General features: G+C 47.4%; 1 protein-coding gene across 1 annotated transcript in view; it reads right to left on the bottom strand.

Annotated features, from left to right (window-relative positions):
* LOC139417086 (actin-binding protein WASF3-like) overlaps positions 1-16746 on the bottom strand; it is a 114325-nt gene that overhangs the window by 36395 nt on the left and 61184 nt on the right. Inside the window, exons 6-7 of the mRNA XM_071166334.1 lie at positions 3871-3948; positions 3025-3203 (exon numbers count right to left, since the gene is read on the bottom strand). Of these exons, the coding sequence (XP_071022435.1) occupies positions 3025-3203; positions 3871-3948 (257 nt within the window). The remainder of the gene's footprint in view (positions 1-3024; positions 3204-3870; positions 3949-16746) is intronic.

The raw sequence follows: 16746 nt of genomic DNA, 5'->3' as shown, positions 1-16746 counted from the left end.
AGCAAGCCGGCAGCCCGCAGATCTTTTACACGCACCAATACTACATTTCCCACAATGCAAAGGTGACGCACCGAGCAGTAGGCTGCTTCATTTCAATATTTATTGGCACAGCAGTCGTCAGCATCACAGTAAAATTAACTTTCAGATACCCATCAAAAATGGCAAAACGGAAGGTGGATACTGAGAACCGGGGGTTTCAAACAAGGTGGGAGTCGGAGTATATGTTCACGAAGGTAGCTGGAAAACCTGTGTGTCTTCTGTGTGGAGAAAGTGTGGCGGTACTGAAAGAGTATAATCTGAGACGACATTATGAAACGAAACACGCGGACAAAAACAAGAATATGGACATGGAACAAAGGCTACAAAAGGCAGAGGAATTAAAACGAGGCCTCAAATCTCGACAGGCTCTGTTCAAAAAAGCCAAATCACAAGGCCAGGCTGCTGTCAAGGCCAGTTTTATTTTGGCAGAAGAGATCGCTAAATCAGCCCGGCCATTTACGGAGGGGGATTTCATCAAAAACTGCATGATTAAAGTTTGTGACGAAGTTTGCCCAGAAAAAAGGCAACTCTTTTTAAATGTGAGTCTGAGCAGAAACACCATTGCCGAGAGAGTAGACCAGTTGTCCATCAATCTAAAAGAGCAGCTTGTGAAAAAGGGAAAAGATTTTATTGCATATTCCTTGGCTGTGGATGAGAGCACCGACATTTCTGACATTGCCCAGTTGTCAATTTTCATCCGCGGAGTGGACTCCAACCTAAGCGTGACAGAGGAGTTTTTGGCTTTACGTCCTATGCATGGCACAACTACGGGGCATGATTTGTATGAAGAGGTGTCAAGATGTGTAAATGAGATGGAGCTGCCTTGGGAAAAACTCGTGGGTTTGACAACCGACGGAGCACCTGCGATGTGTGGACACAGGAGCGGACTGGTGGCGAAGATACGGGAAAAGATGCAAGAGGAAAACGCGACAGGTGAGCTGACAGCTTATCATTGTATCATACACCAGGAAGCGTTGTGCGGTAAAGCCTTGAAAATGGAGCATGTAATGAGCATCATCACGCGCACAGTTAACTTTATCAGAGCCAAAGGTTTGAATCACCGCCAGTTCAAGGCATTTCTGACGGAGTTAGAAACGGAGCATGGTGATTTGCCTTATCACACAGAGGTGCGATGGCTAAGCCAGGGAAAGGTGCTTCAAAGATGTTTCGAGCTTCGTGAGGAGATTTGTCTATTCTTGGACAGCAAAGGGAAAGACACAACACAACTCCGAGACGAAATGTTTCTGTGTGAAATGGCTTTTCTGTGTGACATTACGAGTCATCTGAATGCAATAAACTTGCAGCTGCAGGGTCGGGATCGTGTCATCTCTGATATGTACAGTACAGTGAAGGCATTTAAAACCAAACTGACTCTGTGGGAGACGCAGATGCGGAAAGAAAATTTGAGCCACTTTCCCAGCTGCCAGACCATGAAAGAGAAGCTCTCTACCAGTGCGTTCCCGAGCACACAGTTGGCTGATAAAATAGGTATGCTTACCACTGACTTTCGACGCCGATTTGCTGACTTTGAAGCACAAAAAAGCAGGTTGGAACTGCTCGGTAACCCATTTGCTGTTGACGTGGAAAGCTCACCACCAAACCTCCAAATGGAGTTGATTGACCTCCAATGCAATGATGCACTGAGGGAAAAATATGCGGCAGTGGGTGCTGCGGAGTTTGCCCGTTTCCTCCCCGGCACAATGCCCCAGCTGCGCATCCAGGCTGCTCAAACGTTGTCTATGTTTGGCAGCACATACCTGTGTGAACAACTGTTTTCTTTGATGAACCTGAACAAAACATCACACAGAAGTCGACTTACTGCTGAACACCTCCACTCAATTCTGAGGATTTCTTCAGCTCAGAGCCTTACCCCGAACATTGATGAACTTGTGGAAAAGATGGGACACCACCAAGTATCACCCTCAACCTCAAACAAGTGAACATTACTGTGCAATCACATATTTAGAGTTTTTACTCAGTTCAAGTTTAAAAGTTAAAATTTAATATTTGTTTTCACTGCATGTTACTTCTCCTTAAACAAAGTGTTGTTTTTGATTAATAGATTTTTGCACTTTATTTTTTTGTATTTCAATCCAATTATATTTTAAAAATATTTCAGTTGAGTGGATGATAGAAAATTGCTATTATTGTTTTTTCTTTGAAGTAAATTTAGCCCACTTTTGCTAAAATAGAAAATATAGTCTACTGATGGTGCCTTGAATACCGGTTTCTTTCATTTAATGTTCATGTTATGGGGATATTTATATAAAGGAAATTTGTCTTTTGTGTCTGTTGAAAATTAAAGATTACTGACAGAGCCATAAGAAAATATTGCTTTATTTATCTGATCATATTGTAATATATTTGTTAGGTTTTCAGTAGGTTCAATTAGGTTCACTAGACTATATGCGTCATTTAAAAATTTTTCAATGAACATTCGAACAGTCCGGCCCTCGTCTTGTAGCTGATTTTTTTATTTGGCCCTCCGTCCATTTGACTTTGACACCCCTGATATACAGGGTCAGTTCAATACCATACTATATACAGGGTCAGTTCAATTACATATTATATACAGGGTCAGTTCAATACCATACTATATACAGGGTCAGTTCAATACCATACTATATACAGGGTCAGTTCAATACCATACTATATACAGGGTCAGTTCAATACCATACTATATACAGGGTCAGTTCAATACCATACTATATACAGGGTCAGTTACAATACCATACTATATACAGGGTCAGTTCAATACCATACTATTTACAGGGTCAGTTCAATACCATACTATATACAGGGTCAGTTCAATACCATACTATATACAGGGTCAGTTCAATACCATACTATATACAGGGTCAGTTAATACCATACTATATACAGGGTCAGTTAATACCATACTATATACAGGGTCAGGTCAACTGAGCCATTTGAAATAGTCAGATTGATTGACTAATTGATTGACTGATTGATTAATGAACCTACCTGTTATCAGGTGATAATGACCCCTCGGAGGACATTCCGTGGTAGGGTGAGGGGGTGAGTCGTGTGTCCGGGCGGAACTCCTTATCATAGGCCATCATATTCCACTCCTGTCTGCGATTCCTGGCCTTCCTCACCTTCTTCACCTCTCTGCCCGGATCCTCCACCTGTTTCTGCTGCTCCTGATGGAGGGATAGTGGAGAGGGATGGAGAGATGAAGAGGGATGGAGAGATGGAGAGAGATGGAGAGGGATGGAGAAATGGAGAGGGATGGAGAGATGGAGAGGGATGGAGAGATGGAGAGGGATGGAGAGATGGAGAGGGATGGAGAGATGGAGAGGGATGGAGAGATGGAGAGGGATGGAGAGATGGAGAGGGATGGAGAGATGGAGAGATGGAGAGGGATGGAGAGATGGAAAGAAACCAAGACAAAAGAGAGTTATTATTTATAGATTCTTTCTCCTCTTTGAGACACACGGAAAGGAAGCCCCTCCACCATTATCGACTACACATCCTACCTTCACAACACTCAGTCCCGCTAATGGAAGCTTTTAGGAATCAGCGTAAAACATAATAAACACAACATAAAACAGAGGGATGAGGAACTGGCAAGCAGTATGCTTTAAGGGGACACAGGGACAAGGATGCAGACGGAGGGTCCAGGGTCCTGGTGGAGAGAAGAGAGGGGTTGGGGTACAAAGAGAGGGGACATGAACACCACAGGACCACAATCACCCAACACAGACAGATGGACATGTTAAGTGAGGTCAGGGGACAAAGAAACAGGGAACGTCGCAGACACGGACAGGGGGACAGTGGGGGGCATCGTGGTGGTGGTGGGGGTCTTACGGAGCTGGGCAGTGGGCTGCGTGGTGGAGCCTGTCTGCTGTGGGGTCTACCCTGGTCACAGTGGGCTGGACAGCTGGTCTGGATGGAGAGAGAGAGACGTCTACTGGATTATAGAGATAGACATATAGACAATGTGTCCAGAGAGAGAGATGTCTACTGGGTTAGAGAGATAGAGATATAGACAATGTGTCCAGAGAGAGATTTCTACTGGGTTAGAGAGATAGAGATATAGACAATGTGTCCAGAGAGAGGGAAGAGTGTAGAAGAGGTGGCAGCTGGTGAGGAAGAGGATCAAGAGTCTGGAGTTTCTGACCCTCTAGAGTTTGAAATGAAAGAAAAAAAGGGCAGGTGAGTAGTGGTCGGTCGTGGGTGATAGTAGTGGTACGTAGTGGGTGATAGTAGTGGTTGGTAGTGGGTGATAGTAGTGGTACGTAGTGGGTGATAGTAGTGGTTGGTAGTGGGTGATAGTAGTGGTCGGTAGTGGGTGATAGTAGTGGTACGTAGTGGGTGATAGTAGTGGTTGGTAGTGGGTGATAGTAGTGGTACGTAGTGGGTGATAGTAGTGGTTGGTAGTGGGTGATAGTAGTGGTTGGTAGTGGGTGATAGTAGTGGTACGTAGTGGGTGATAGTAGTGGTTGGTAGTGGGTGATAGTAGTGGTAGGTAGTGGGTGATAGTAGTGGTAGGTAGTGGGTGATAGTAGTGGTAGGCAGTGGGTGATAGTAGTGGTACGTAGTGGGTGATAGTAGTGGTTGGTAGTGGGTGATAGTAGTGGTACGTAGTGGGTGATAGTAGTGGTTGGTAGTGGGTGATAGTAGTGGTCGGTAGTGGGTGATAGTAGTGGTTGGTAGTGGGTGATAGTAGTGGTACATAGTGGGTGATAGTAGTGGTTGGTAGTGGGTGATAGTAGTGGTCGGTAGTGGGTGATAGTAGTGGTAGGTAGTGGGTGATAGTAGTGGTAGGCAGTGGGTGATAGTAGTGGTACGTAGTGGGTGCTAGTAGTGGTTGGTAGTGGGTGATAGTAGTGGTACGTAGTGGGTGATAGTAGTGGTTGGTAGTGGGTGATAGTAGTGGTCGGTAGTGGGTGATAGTAGTGGTTGGTAGTGGGTGATAGTAGTGGTACGTAGTGGGTGATAGTAGTGGTTGGTAGTGGGTGATAGTAGTGGTCGGTAGTGGGTGATAGTAGTGGTACGTAGTGGGTGATAGTAGTGGTACGTAGTGGGTGATAGTAGTGGTTGGTAGTGGGTGATAGTAGTGGTACGTAGTGGGTGATAGTAGTGGTTGGTAGTGGGTGATAGTAGTGGTTGGTAGTGGGTGATAGTAGTGGTACGTAGTGGGTGATAGTAGTGGTTGGTAGTGGGTGATAGTAGTGGTAGGTAGTGGGTGATAGTAGTGGTAGGTAGTGGGTGATAGTAGTGGTACGTAGTGGGTGATAGTAGTGGTAGGTAGTGGGTGATAGTAGTGGTCGGTAGTGGGTGATAGTAGTGGTAGGTAGTGGGTGATAGTAGTGGTCGGTAGTGGGTGATAGCAGTGGTACGTAGTGGGTGATAGTAGTGGTAGGTAGTGGGTGATAGTAGTGGTAGGTAGTGGGTGATAGTAGTGGTCGGTAGTGGGTGATAGTAGTGGTAGGTAGTGGGTGATAGTAGTGGTACGTAGTGGGTGATAGTAGTGGTAGGTAGTGGGTGATAGTAGTGGTAGGTAGTGGGTGATAGTAGTTGTACGTAGTGGGTGATAGTAGTGGTCGGTAGTAGGTGATAGTAGTGGTAGGCAGTGGGTGATAGTAGTGGTCGGTAGTGGGTGATAGTAGTGGTAGGTAGTGGGTGATAGTAGTGGTACGTAGTGGGTGATAGTGGTGGTCGGTAATGGGTGATAGTGGTGGTAGGCAGTGGGTGATAGTAGTGGTACGTAGTGGGTGATAGTAGTGGTAGGTAGTGGGTGATAGTAGTGGTAGGTAGTGGGTGATAGTAGTGGTAGGTAGTGGGTGATAGTAGTGGTACGTAGTGGGTGATAGTAGTGGTAGGTAGTGGGTGATAGTAGTGGTAGGTAGTGGGTGATAGTAGTGGTAGGTAGTAGGTGATAGTAGTGGTACGTAGTGGGTGATAGTAGTGGTAGGTAGTGGGTGATAGTAGTGGTAGGTAGTGGGTGATAGTAGTGGTAGGTAGTAGGTGATAGTAGTGGTACGTAGTGGGTGATAGTAGTGGTAGGTAGTGGGTGATAGTAGTGGTACGTAGTGGGTGATAGTAGTGGTACGTAGTGGGTGATAGTAGTGGTAGGTAGTGGGTGATAGTAGTGGTAGGTAGTGGGTGATAGTAGTGGTAGGTAGTAGGTGATAGTAGTGGTACGTAGTGGGTGATAGTAGTGGTAGGTAGTGGGTGACAGTAGTGGTACGTAGTGGGTGATAGTAGTGGTAGGTAGTGGGTGATAGTAGTGGTAGGTAGTGGGTGATAGTAGTGGTAGGTAGTAGGTGATAGTAGTGGTAGGTAGTGGGTGATAGTAGTGGTACGTAGTGGGTGATAGTAGTGGTATGTAGTGGGTGATAGTAGTGGTAGGTAGTGGGTGATAGTAGTGGTAGGTAGTGGGTGATAGTAGTGGTAGGTAGTGGGTGATAGTAGTGGTAGGTAGTGGGTGATAGTAGTGGTAGGTAGTGGGTGATAGTAGTTGTACGTAGTGGGTGATAGTAGTGGTCGGTAGTAGGTGATAGTAGTGGTAGGCAGTGGGTGATAGTAGTGGTAGGTAGTGGGTGATAGTAGTGGTAGGTAGTGGGTGATAGTAGTGGTAGGTAGTGGATGATAGTAGTGGTAGGTAGTGGGTGATAGTAGTGGTCGGTAGTGGGTGATAGTAGTGGTAGGTAGTGGGTAATAGTAGTGGTAGGTAGTGGGTGATAGTAGTGGTAGGTAGTGGGTGATAGTAGTGGTTGGCAGTGGGTGATAGTAGTGGTCGGTAGTGGGTGATAGTAGTGGTAGGTAGTGGGTGATAGTAGTGGTTGGTAGTGGGTGATAGTAGTGGTCGGTAGTGGGTGATAGTAGTTGTAGGTAGTGGGTGATAGTAGTGGTAGGTAGTGGGTGATAGTAGTGGTAGGTAGTGGGTGATAGTAGTGGTCGGTAGTGGGTGATAGTAGTGGTAGGTAGTGGGTGATAGTAGTGGTATGTAGTGGGTGATAGTAGTGGTCGGTAGTGGGTGATAGTAGTGGTAGGTAGTGGATGATAGTAGTGGTACGTAGTGGGTGATAGTAGTGGTAGGTAGTGGGTGATAGTAGTGGTAGGTAGTGGGTGATAGTAGTGGTCGGTAGTGGGTGATAGTAGTGGTAGGTAGTGGGTGATAGTAGTGGTACGTAGTGGGTGATAGTGGTGGCCGGTAATGGGTGATAGTGGTGGTAGGCAGTGGGTGATAGTAGTGGTACGTAGTGGGTGATAGTAGTGGTAGGTAGTGGGTGATAGTAGTGGTAGGTAGTGGGTGATAGTAGTGGTAGGTAGTGGGTGATAGTAGTGGTACGTAGTGGGTGATAGTAGTGGTAGGTAGTGGGTGATAGTAGTGGTAGGTAGTGGGTGATAGTAGTGGTAGGTAGTAGGTGATAGTAGTGGTACGTAGTGGGTGATAGTAGTGGTAGGTAGTGGGTGATAGTAGTGGTAGGTAGTGGGTGATAGTAGTGGTAGGTAGTAGGTAGTGGGTGATAGTAGTGGTACGTAGTGGGTGATAGTAGTGGGTGGTAGTGGGTGATAGTAGTGGTAGGTAGTGGGTGATAGTAGTGGTACGTAGTGGGTGATAGTAGTGGTAGGTAGTGGGTGATAGTAGTGGTAGGTAGTGGGTGATAGTAGTGGTAGGTAGTGGGTGATAGTAGTGGTCGGTAGTGGGTGATAGTAGTGGTCGGTAGTGGGTGATAGTAGTGGTAGGTAGTGGGTGATAGTAGTGGTACGTAGTGGGTGATAGTAGTGGTACGTAGTGGGTGATAGTAGTGGGTGGTACTGAGTGATAGTAGTGGTAGGTAGTGGGTGATAGTAGTGGTAGGTAGTGGGTGATAGTAGTGGTACGTAGTGGGTGATAGTAGTGGTACGTAGTGGGTGATAGTAGTGGTCGGTAGTGGGTGATAGTAGTGGTCGGTGGTGGGTGATAGTAGTGGTAGGTAGTGGGTGATAGTAGTGGTCGGTAGTGGGTGATAGTAGTGGTACGTAGTGGGTGATAGTAGTGGTAGGTAGTGGGTGATAGTAGTGGTAGGTAGTGGGTGATAGTAGTGGTCGGTAGTGGGTGATAGTAGTGGTAGGTAGTGGGTGATAGTAGTGGTACGTAGTGGGTGATAGTAGTGGTCGGTAGTGGGTGATAGTAGTGGTAGGTAGTGGGTGATAGTAGTGGTACGTAGTGGGTGATAGTAGTGGTAGGTAGTGGGTGATAGTAGTGGTAGGTAGTGGGTGATAGTAGTGGTCGGTAGTGGGTGATAGTAGTGGTAGGTAGTGGGTGATAGTAGTGGTACGTAGTGGGTGATAGTGGTGGTCGGTAATGGGTGATAGTGGTGGTAGGCAGTGGGTGATAGTAGTGGTACGTAGTGGGTGATAGTAGTGGTAGGTAGTGGGTGATAGTAGTGGTAGGTAGTGGGTGATAGTAGTGGTAGGTAGTGGGTGATAGTAGTGGTAGGTAGTGGGTGATAGTAGTTGTACGTAGTGGGTGATAGTAGTGGTCGGTAGTAGGTGATAGTAGTGGTAGGCAGTGGGTGATAGTAGTGGTAGGTAGTGGGTGATAGTAGTGGTAGGTAGTGGGTGATAGTAGTGGTAGGTAGTGGATGATAGTAGTGGTAGGTAGTGGGTGATAGTAGTGGTCGGTAGTGGGTGATAGTAGTGGTAGGTAGTGGGTGATAGTAGTGGTATGTAGTGGGTGATAGTAGTGGTAGGTAGTGGGTGATAGTAGTGGTAGGTAGTCGGTGATAGTAGTGGTAGGTAGTGGGTGATAGTAGTGGTAGGTAGTGGGTGATAGTAGCGGTAGGTAGTGGGTGATAGTAGTGGTACGTAGTGGGTGATAGTAGTGGTAGGTAGTGGGTGATAGTAGTGGTAGGTAGTGGGTGATAGTAGTGGTAGGTAGTAGGTGATAGTAGTGGTAGGTAGTGGGTGATAGTAGTGGTAGGTAGTGGGTGATAGTAGTGGTACGTAGTGGGTGATAGTAGTGGTATGTAGTGGGTGATAGTAGTGGTAGGTAGTGGGTGATAGTAGTGGTAGGTAGTCGGTGATAGTAGTGGTAGGTAGTGGGTGATAGTAGTGGTAGGTAGTGGGTGATAGTAGTTGTACGTAGTGGGTGATAGTAGTGGTCGGTAGTAGGTGATAGTAGTGGTAGGCAGTGGGTGATAGTAGTGGTAGGTAGTGGGTGATAGTAGTGGTAGGTAGTGGGTGATAGTAGTGGTAGGTAGTGGATGATAGTAGTGGTAGGTAGTGGGTGATAGTAGTGGTCGGTAGTGGGTGATAGTAGTGGTAGGTAGTGGGTAATAGTAGTGGTAGGTAGTGGGTGATAGTAGTGGTAGGTAGTGGGTGATAGTAGTGGTAGGCAGTGGGTGATAGTAGTGGTCGGTAGTGGGTGATAGTAGTGGTAGGTAGTGGGTGATAGTAGTGGTTGGTAGTGGGTGATAGTAGTGGTCGGTAGTGGGTGATAGTAGTTGTAGGTAGTGGGTGATAGTAGTGGTAGGTAGTGGGTGATAGTAGTGGTAGGTAGTGGGTGATAGTAGTGGTAGGTAGTGGGTGATAGTAGTGGTAGGTAGTGGTTGATGGTAGTGGTAAGTAGTGGGTGATAGTAGTGGTAGGTAGTGGGTGATAGTAGTGGTAGGTAGTGGATGATAGTAGTGGTAGGTAGTGGGTGATAGTAGTGGTCGGTAGTGGGTGATAGTGGTGGTATGTAGTGGTAGGTAGTGGGTGATAGTAGTGGTAGGTAGTGGGTGATAGTAGTGGTAGGTAGTGGGTGATAGTAGTGGTAGGTAGTGGGTGATAGTAGTGGTCGGTAGTGGGTGATAGTAGTGGTAGGTAGTGGGTGATTGTAGTGGTCGGTAGTGGGTGATAGTAGTGGTAGGTAGTGGGTGATAGTAGTGGTCGGTAGTGGGTGATAGTAGTGGTAGGTAGTGGGTGATAGTAGTGGTAGGTAGTGGATGATAGTAGTGGTACGTAGTGGGTGATAGTAGTGGTAGGTAGTGGGTGATAGTAGTGGTAGGTAGTGGGTGATAGTAGTGGTATGTAGTGGGTGATAGTAGTGGTCGGTAGTGGGTGATAGTAGTGGTAGGTAGTGGATGATAGTAGTGGTACGTAGTGGGTGATAGTAGTGGTAGGTAGTGGGTGATAGTAGTGGTAGGTAGTGGGTGATAGTAGTGGTCGGTAGTGGGTGATAGTAGTGGTAGGTAGTGGGTGATAGTAGTGGTACGTAGTGGGTGATAGTGGTGGCCGGTAATGGGTGATAGTGGTGGTAGGCAGTGGGTGATAGTAGTGGTACGTAGTGGGTGATAGTAGTGGTAGGTAGTGGGTGATAGTAGTGGTAGGTAGTGGGTGATAGTAGTGGTAGGTAGTGGGTGATAGTAGTGGTACGTAGTGGGTGATAGTAGTGGTAGGTAGTGGGTGATAGTAGTGGTAGGTAGTGGGTGATAGTAGTGGTAGGTAGTAGGTGATAGTAGTGGTACGTAGTGGGTGATAGTAGTGGTAGGTAGTGGGTGATAGTAGTGGTAGGTAGTGGGTGATAGTAGTGGTAGGTAGTGGGTGATAGTAGTGGTACGTAGTGGGTGATAGTAGTGGGTGGTAGTGGGCGATAGTAGTGGTAGGTAGTGGGTGATAGTAGTGGTACGTAGTGGGTGATAGTAGTGGTAGGTAGTGGGTGATAGTAGTGGTAGGTAGTGGGTGATAGTAGTGGTAGGTAGTGGGTGATAGTAGTGGTCGGTAGTGGGTGATAGTAGTGGTCGGTAGTGGGTGATAGTAGTGGTAGGTAGTGGGTGATAGTAGTGGTACGTAGTGGGTGATAGTAGTGGTACGTAGTGGGTGATAGTAGTGGGTGGTACTGAGTGATAGTAGTGGTAGGTAGTGGGTGATAGTAGTGGTAGGTAGTGGGTGATAGTAGTGGTACGTAGTGGGTGATAGTAGTGGTACGTAGTGGGTGATAGTAGTGGTCGGTAGTGGGTGATAGTAGTGGTCGGTGGTGGGTGATAGTAGTGGTAGGTAGTGGGTGATAGTAGTGGTCGGTAGTGGGTGATAGTAGTGGTACGTAGTGGGTGATAGTAGTGGTAGGTAGTGGGTGATAGTAGTGGTAGGTAGTGGGTGATAGTAGTGGTCGGTAGTGGGTGATAGTAGTGGTAGGTAGTGGGTGATAGTAGTGGTACGTAGTGGGTGATAGTAGTGGTCGGTAGTGTGTGATAGTAGTGGTAGGTAGTGGGTGATAGTAGTGGTACGTAGTGGGTGATAGTAGTGGTAGGTAGTGGGTGATAGTAGTGGTAGGTAGTGGGTGATAGTAGTGGTCGGTAGTGGGTGATAGTAGTGGTAGGTAGTGGGTGATAGTAGTGGTACGTAGTGGGTGATAGTGGTGGTCGGTAATGGGTGATAGTGGTGGTAGGCAGTGGGTGATAGTAGTGGTACGTAGTGGGTGATAGTAGTGGTAGGTAGTGGGTGATAGTAGTGGTAGGTAGTGGGTGATAGTAGTGGTCGGTAGTGGGTGATAGTAGTGGTAGGTAGTGGGTGATAGTAGTGGTACGTAGTGGGTGATAGTGGTGGCCGGTAATGGGTGATAGTGGTGGTAGGCAGTGGGTGATAGTAGTGGTACGTAGTGGGTGATAGTAGTGGTAGGTAGTGGGTGATAGTAGTGGTAGGTAGTGGGTGATAGTAGTGGTAGGTAGTGGGTGATAGTAGTGGTACGTAGTGGGTGATAGTAGTGGTAGGTAGTGGGTGATAGTAGTGGTAGGTAGTGGGTGATAGTAGTGGTAGGTAGTAGGTGATAGTAGTGGTACGTAGTGGGTGATAGTAGTGGTAGGTAGTGGGTGATAGTAGTGGTAGGTAGTGGGTGATAGTAGTGGTAGGTAGTGGGTGATAGTAGTGGTACGTAGTGGGTGATAGTAGTGGGTGGTAGTGGGCGATAGTAGTGGTAGGTAGTGGGTGATAGTAGTGGTACGTAGTGGGTGATAGTAGTGGTAGGTAGTGGGTGATAGTAGTGGTAGGTAGTGGGTGATAGTAGTGGTAGGTAGTGGGTGATAGTAGTGGTCGGTAGTGGGTGATAGTAGTGGTCGGTAGTGGGTGATAGTAGTGGTAGGTAGTGGGTGATAGTAGTGGTACGTAGTGGGTGATAGTAGTGGTACGTAGTGGGTGATAGTAGTGGGTGGTACTGAGTGATAGTAGTGGTAGGTAGTGGGTGATAGTAGTGGTAGGTAGTGGGTGATAGTAGTGGTACGTAGTGGGTGATAGTAGTGGTACGTAGTGGGTGATAGTAGTGGTCGGTAGTGGGTGATAGTAGTGGTCGGTGGTGGGTGATAGTAGTGGTAGGTAGTGGGTGATAGTAGTGGTCGGTAGTGGGTGATAGTAGTGGTACGTAGTGGGTGATAGTAGTGGTAGGTAGTGGGTGATAGTAGTGGTAGGTAGTGGGTGATAGTAGTGGTCGGTAGTGGGTGATAGTAGTGGTAGGTAGTGGGTGATAGTAGTGGTACGTAGTGGGTGATAGTAGTGGTCGGTAGTGGGTGATAGTAGTGGTAGGTAGTGGGTGATAGTAGTGGTACGTAGTGGGTGATAGTAGTGGTAGGTAGTGGGTGATAGTAGTGGTAGGTAGTGGGTGATAGTAGTGGTCGGTAGTGGGTGATAGTAGTGGTAGGTAGTGGGTGATAGTAGTGGTACGTAGTGGGTGATAGTGGTGGTCGGTAATGGGTGATAGTGGTGGTAGGCAGTGGGTGATAGTAGTGGTACGTAGTGGGTGATAGTAGTGGTAGGTAGTGGGTGATAGTAGTGGTAGGTAGTGGGTGATAGTAGTGGTAGGTAGTGGGTGATAGTAGTGGTAGGTAGTGGGTGATAGTAGTTGTACGTAGTGGGTGATAGTAGAGGTCGGTAGTAGGTGATAGTAGTGGTAGGCAGTGGGTGATAGTAGTGGTAGGTAGTGGGTGATAGTAGTGGTAGGTAGTGGGTGATAGTAGTGGTAGGTAGTGGATGATAGTAGTGGTAGGTAGTGGGTGATAGTAGTGGTCGGTAGTGGGTGATAGTAGTGGTAGGTAGTGGGTAATAGTAGTGGTAGGTAGTGGGTGATAGTAGTGGTAGGTAGTGGGTGATAGTAGTGGTTGGCAGTGGGTGATAGTAGTGGTCGGTAGTGGGTGATAGTAGTGGTACGTAGTGGGTGATAGTATCGGTAGGTAGTGGGTGATAGTAGTGGTACGTAGTGGGTGATAGTAGTGGTAGGTAGTGGGTGATAGTAGTGGTAGGTAGTGGGTGATAGTAGTGGTAGGTAGTAGGTGATAGTAGTGGTAGGTAGTGGGTGATAGTAGTGGTAGGTAGTGGGTGATAGTAGTGGTACGTAGTGGGTGATAGTAGTGGTATGTAGTGGGTGATAGTAGTGGTAGGTAGTGGGTGATAGTAGTGGTAGGTAGTCGGTGATAGTAGTGGTAGGTAGTGGGTGATAGTAGTGGTAGGTAGTGGGTGATAGTAGTTGTACGTAGTGGGTGATAGTAGTGGTCGGTAGTAGGTGATAGTAGTGGTATGTAGTGGGTGATAGTAGTGGTAGGTAGTGGGTGATAGTAGTGGTAGGTAGTGGGTGATAGTAGTGGTAGGTAGTGGATGATAGTAGTGGTAGGTAGTGGGTGATAGTAGTGGTCGGTAGTGGGTGATAGTAGTGGTAGGTAGTGGGTAATAGTAGTGGTAGGTAGTGGGTGATAGTAGTGGTAGGTACTGGGTGATAGTAGTGGTTGGCAGTGGGTGATAGTAGTGGTCGGTAGTGGGTGATAGTAGTGGTAGGTAGTGGGTGATAGTAGTGGTTGGTAGTGGGTGATAGTAGTGGTCGGTAGTGGGTGATAGTAGTTGTAGGTAGTGGGTGATAGTAGTGGTAGGTAGTGGGTGATAGTAGTGGTAGGTAGTGGGTGATAGTAGTGGTAGGTAGTGGGTGATAGTAGTGGTAGGTAGTGGTTGATGGTAGTGGTAAGTAGTGGGTGATAGTAGTGGTAGGTAGTGGGTGATAGTAGTGGTAGGTAGTGGATGATAGTAGTGGTAGGTAGTGGGTGATAGTAGTGGTCGGTAGTGGGTGATAGTGGTGGTATGTAGTGGTAGGTAGTGGGTGATAGTAGTGGTAGGTAGTGGGTGATAGTAGTGGTAGGTAGTGGGTGATAGTAGTGGTAGGTAGTGGGTGATAGTAGTGGTCGGTAGTGGGTGATAGTAGTGGTAGGTAGTGGGTGATAGTAGTGGTAGGTAGTGGGTGATTGTAGTGGTCGGTAGTGGGTGATAGTAGTGGTCGGTAGTGGGTGATAGTAGTGGTCGGTAGTAGGTGATAGTAGCGGTTGGTAGTAGGTGATAGTAGTTGTCGGTAGTAGGTGATAGTAGTGGTCGGTAGTGGGTGATAGTAGTGGTCGGTAGTGGGTGATAGTAGGGGTCGGTCGTGGGTGATAGTAGTGGGTGGTAGTGGGTGATAGTAGCGGTTGGTAGTGGGTGATAGTAGTGGTTGGTAGTGGGTGATAGTAGTGGTCAGTAGTGGGTGATAGTAGTGGTAGGTAGTGGGTGATAGTAGTGGTTGGTAGTGGGTGATAGTAGTGGTCGGTAGTGGGTGATAGTAGTGGTAGGTAGTGGGTGATAGTAGTGGTAGGTAGTGGGTGATAGTAGTGGTAGGTAGTGGGTGATAATAGTGGTAGGTAGTGGGTGATAGTAGTGGTTGGTAGTGGGTGATAGTACTGGTCGGTAGTGGGTGATAGTAGTGGTAGGTAGTGGGTGATAGTAGTGGTAGGTAGTGGGTGATAGCAGTGGTAGGTAGTGGGTGATAGTAGTGGTAGGTAGTGGGTGATAGTAGTGGTAGGTAGTGGGTGATAGTAGTGGTAGGTAGTAGGTGATAGTAGTGGTCGGTAGTGGGTGATAGTAGTGGTCGTTAGTAGGTGATAGTAGTGGGTGATAGTAGTGGTCGGTAGTAGGTGATAGTAGTGGTCGGTAGTGGGTGATAGTAGTGTTCGGTAGTGGGTGATAGTAGTGGTCGGTAGTGGGTGATAGTAGTGGTAGGTAGTGGGTGATAGTAGTGGTAGGTAGTAGGTGATAGTAGTGGTAGGTAGTGGGTGATAGTAGTGGTAGGTAGTGGGTGATAGTAGTGGTACGTAGTGGGTGATAGTAGTGGTATGTAGTGGGTGATAGTAGTGGTAGGTAGTGGGTGATAGTAGTGGTAGGTAGTGGGTGATAGTAGTGGTAGGTAGTGGGTGATAGTAGAGGTAGGTAGTGGGTGATAGTAGTTGTACGTAGTGGGTGATAGTAGTGGTCGGTAGTAGGTGATAGTAGTGGTAGGCAGTGGGTGATAGTAGTGGTAGGTAGTGGGTGATAGTAGTGGTAGGTAGTGGGTGATAGTAGTGGTAGGTAGTGGATGATAGTAGTGGTAGGTAGTGGGTGATAGTAGTGGTCGGTAGTGGGTGATAGTAGTGGTAGGTAGTGGGTAATAGTAGTGGTAGGTAGTGGGTGATAGTAGTGGTAGGTAGTGGGTGATAGTAGTGGTTGGCAGTGGGTGATAGTAGTGGTCGGTAGTGGGTGATAGTAGTGGTAGGTAGTGGGTGATAGTAGTGGTTGGTAGTGGGTGATAGTAGTGGTCGGTAGTGGGTGATAGTAGTTGTAGGTAGTGGGTGATAGTAGTGGTAGGTAGTGGGTGATAGTAGTGGTAGGTAGTGGGTGATAGTAGTGGTAGGTAGTGGGTGATAGTAGTGGTAGGTAGTGGGTGATGGTAGTGGTAAGTAGTGGGTGATAGTAGTGGTAGGTAGTGGGTGATAGTAGTGGTAGGTAGTGGATGATAGTAGTGGTAGGTAGTGGGTGATAGTAGTGGTCGGTAGTGGGTGATAGTGGTGGTAGGTAGTGGTAGGTAGTGGGTGATAGTAGTGGTAGGTAGTGGGTGATAGTAGTGGTAGGTAGTGGGTGATAGTAGTGGTAGGTAGTGGGTGATAGTAGTGGTCGGTAGTGGGTGATAGTAGTGGTAGGTAGTGGGTGATAGTAGTGGTAGGTAGTGGGTGATTGTAGTGGTCGGTAGTGGGTGATAGTAGTGGTCGGTAGTGGGTGATAGTAGTGGTCGGTAGTAGGTGATAGTAGCGGTTGGTAGTAGGTGATAGTAGTTGTCGGTAGTAGGTGATAGTAGTGGTCGGTAGTGGGTGATAGTAGTGGTCGGTAGTGGGTGATAGTAGGGGTCGGTCGTGGGTGATAGTAGTGGGTGGTAGTGGGTGATAGTAGCGGTTGGTAGTGGGTGATAGTAGTGGTTGGTAGTGGGTGATAGTAGTGGTCAGTAGTGGGTGATAGTAGTGGTAGGTAGTGGGTGATAGTAGTGGTTGGTAGTGGGTGATAGTAGTGGTCGGTAGTGGGTGATAGTAGTGGTAGGTAGTGGGTGATAGTAGTGGTAGGTAGTGGGTGATAGTAGTGGTAGGTAGTGGGTGATAATAGTGGTAGGTAGTGGGTGATAGTAGTGGTTGGTAGTGGGTGATAGTACTGGTCGGTAGTGGGTGATAGTAGTGGTAGGTAGTGGGTGATAGTAGTGGTAGGTAGTGGGTGATAGTAGTGGTAGGTAGTGGGTGATAGTAGTGGTAGGTAGTGGGTGATAGTAGTGGTAGGTAGTGGGTGATAGTAGTGGTAGGTAGTAGGTGATAGTAGTGGTCGGTAGTGGGTGATAGTAGTGGTCGGTAGTAGGTGATAGTAGTGGGTGATAGTAGTGGTCGGTAGTAGGTGATAGTAGTGGTCGGTAGTGGG

The sequence above is a fragment of the Oncorhynchus clarkii genome, chromosome 9 (genome assembly GCF_045791955.1).
Source record: "Oncorhynchus clarkii lewisi isolate Uvic-CL-2024 chromosome 9, UVic_Ocla_1.0, whole genome shotgun sequence".
NCBI lineage: Eukaryota > Metazoa > Chordata > Actinopteri > Salmoniformes > Salmonidae > Oncorhynchus > Oncorhynchus clarkii.
Note: the sequence above shows the minus strand (reverse complement) of the source record. Positions and strands in the feature narration are given on the sequence as shown.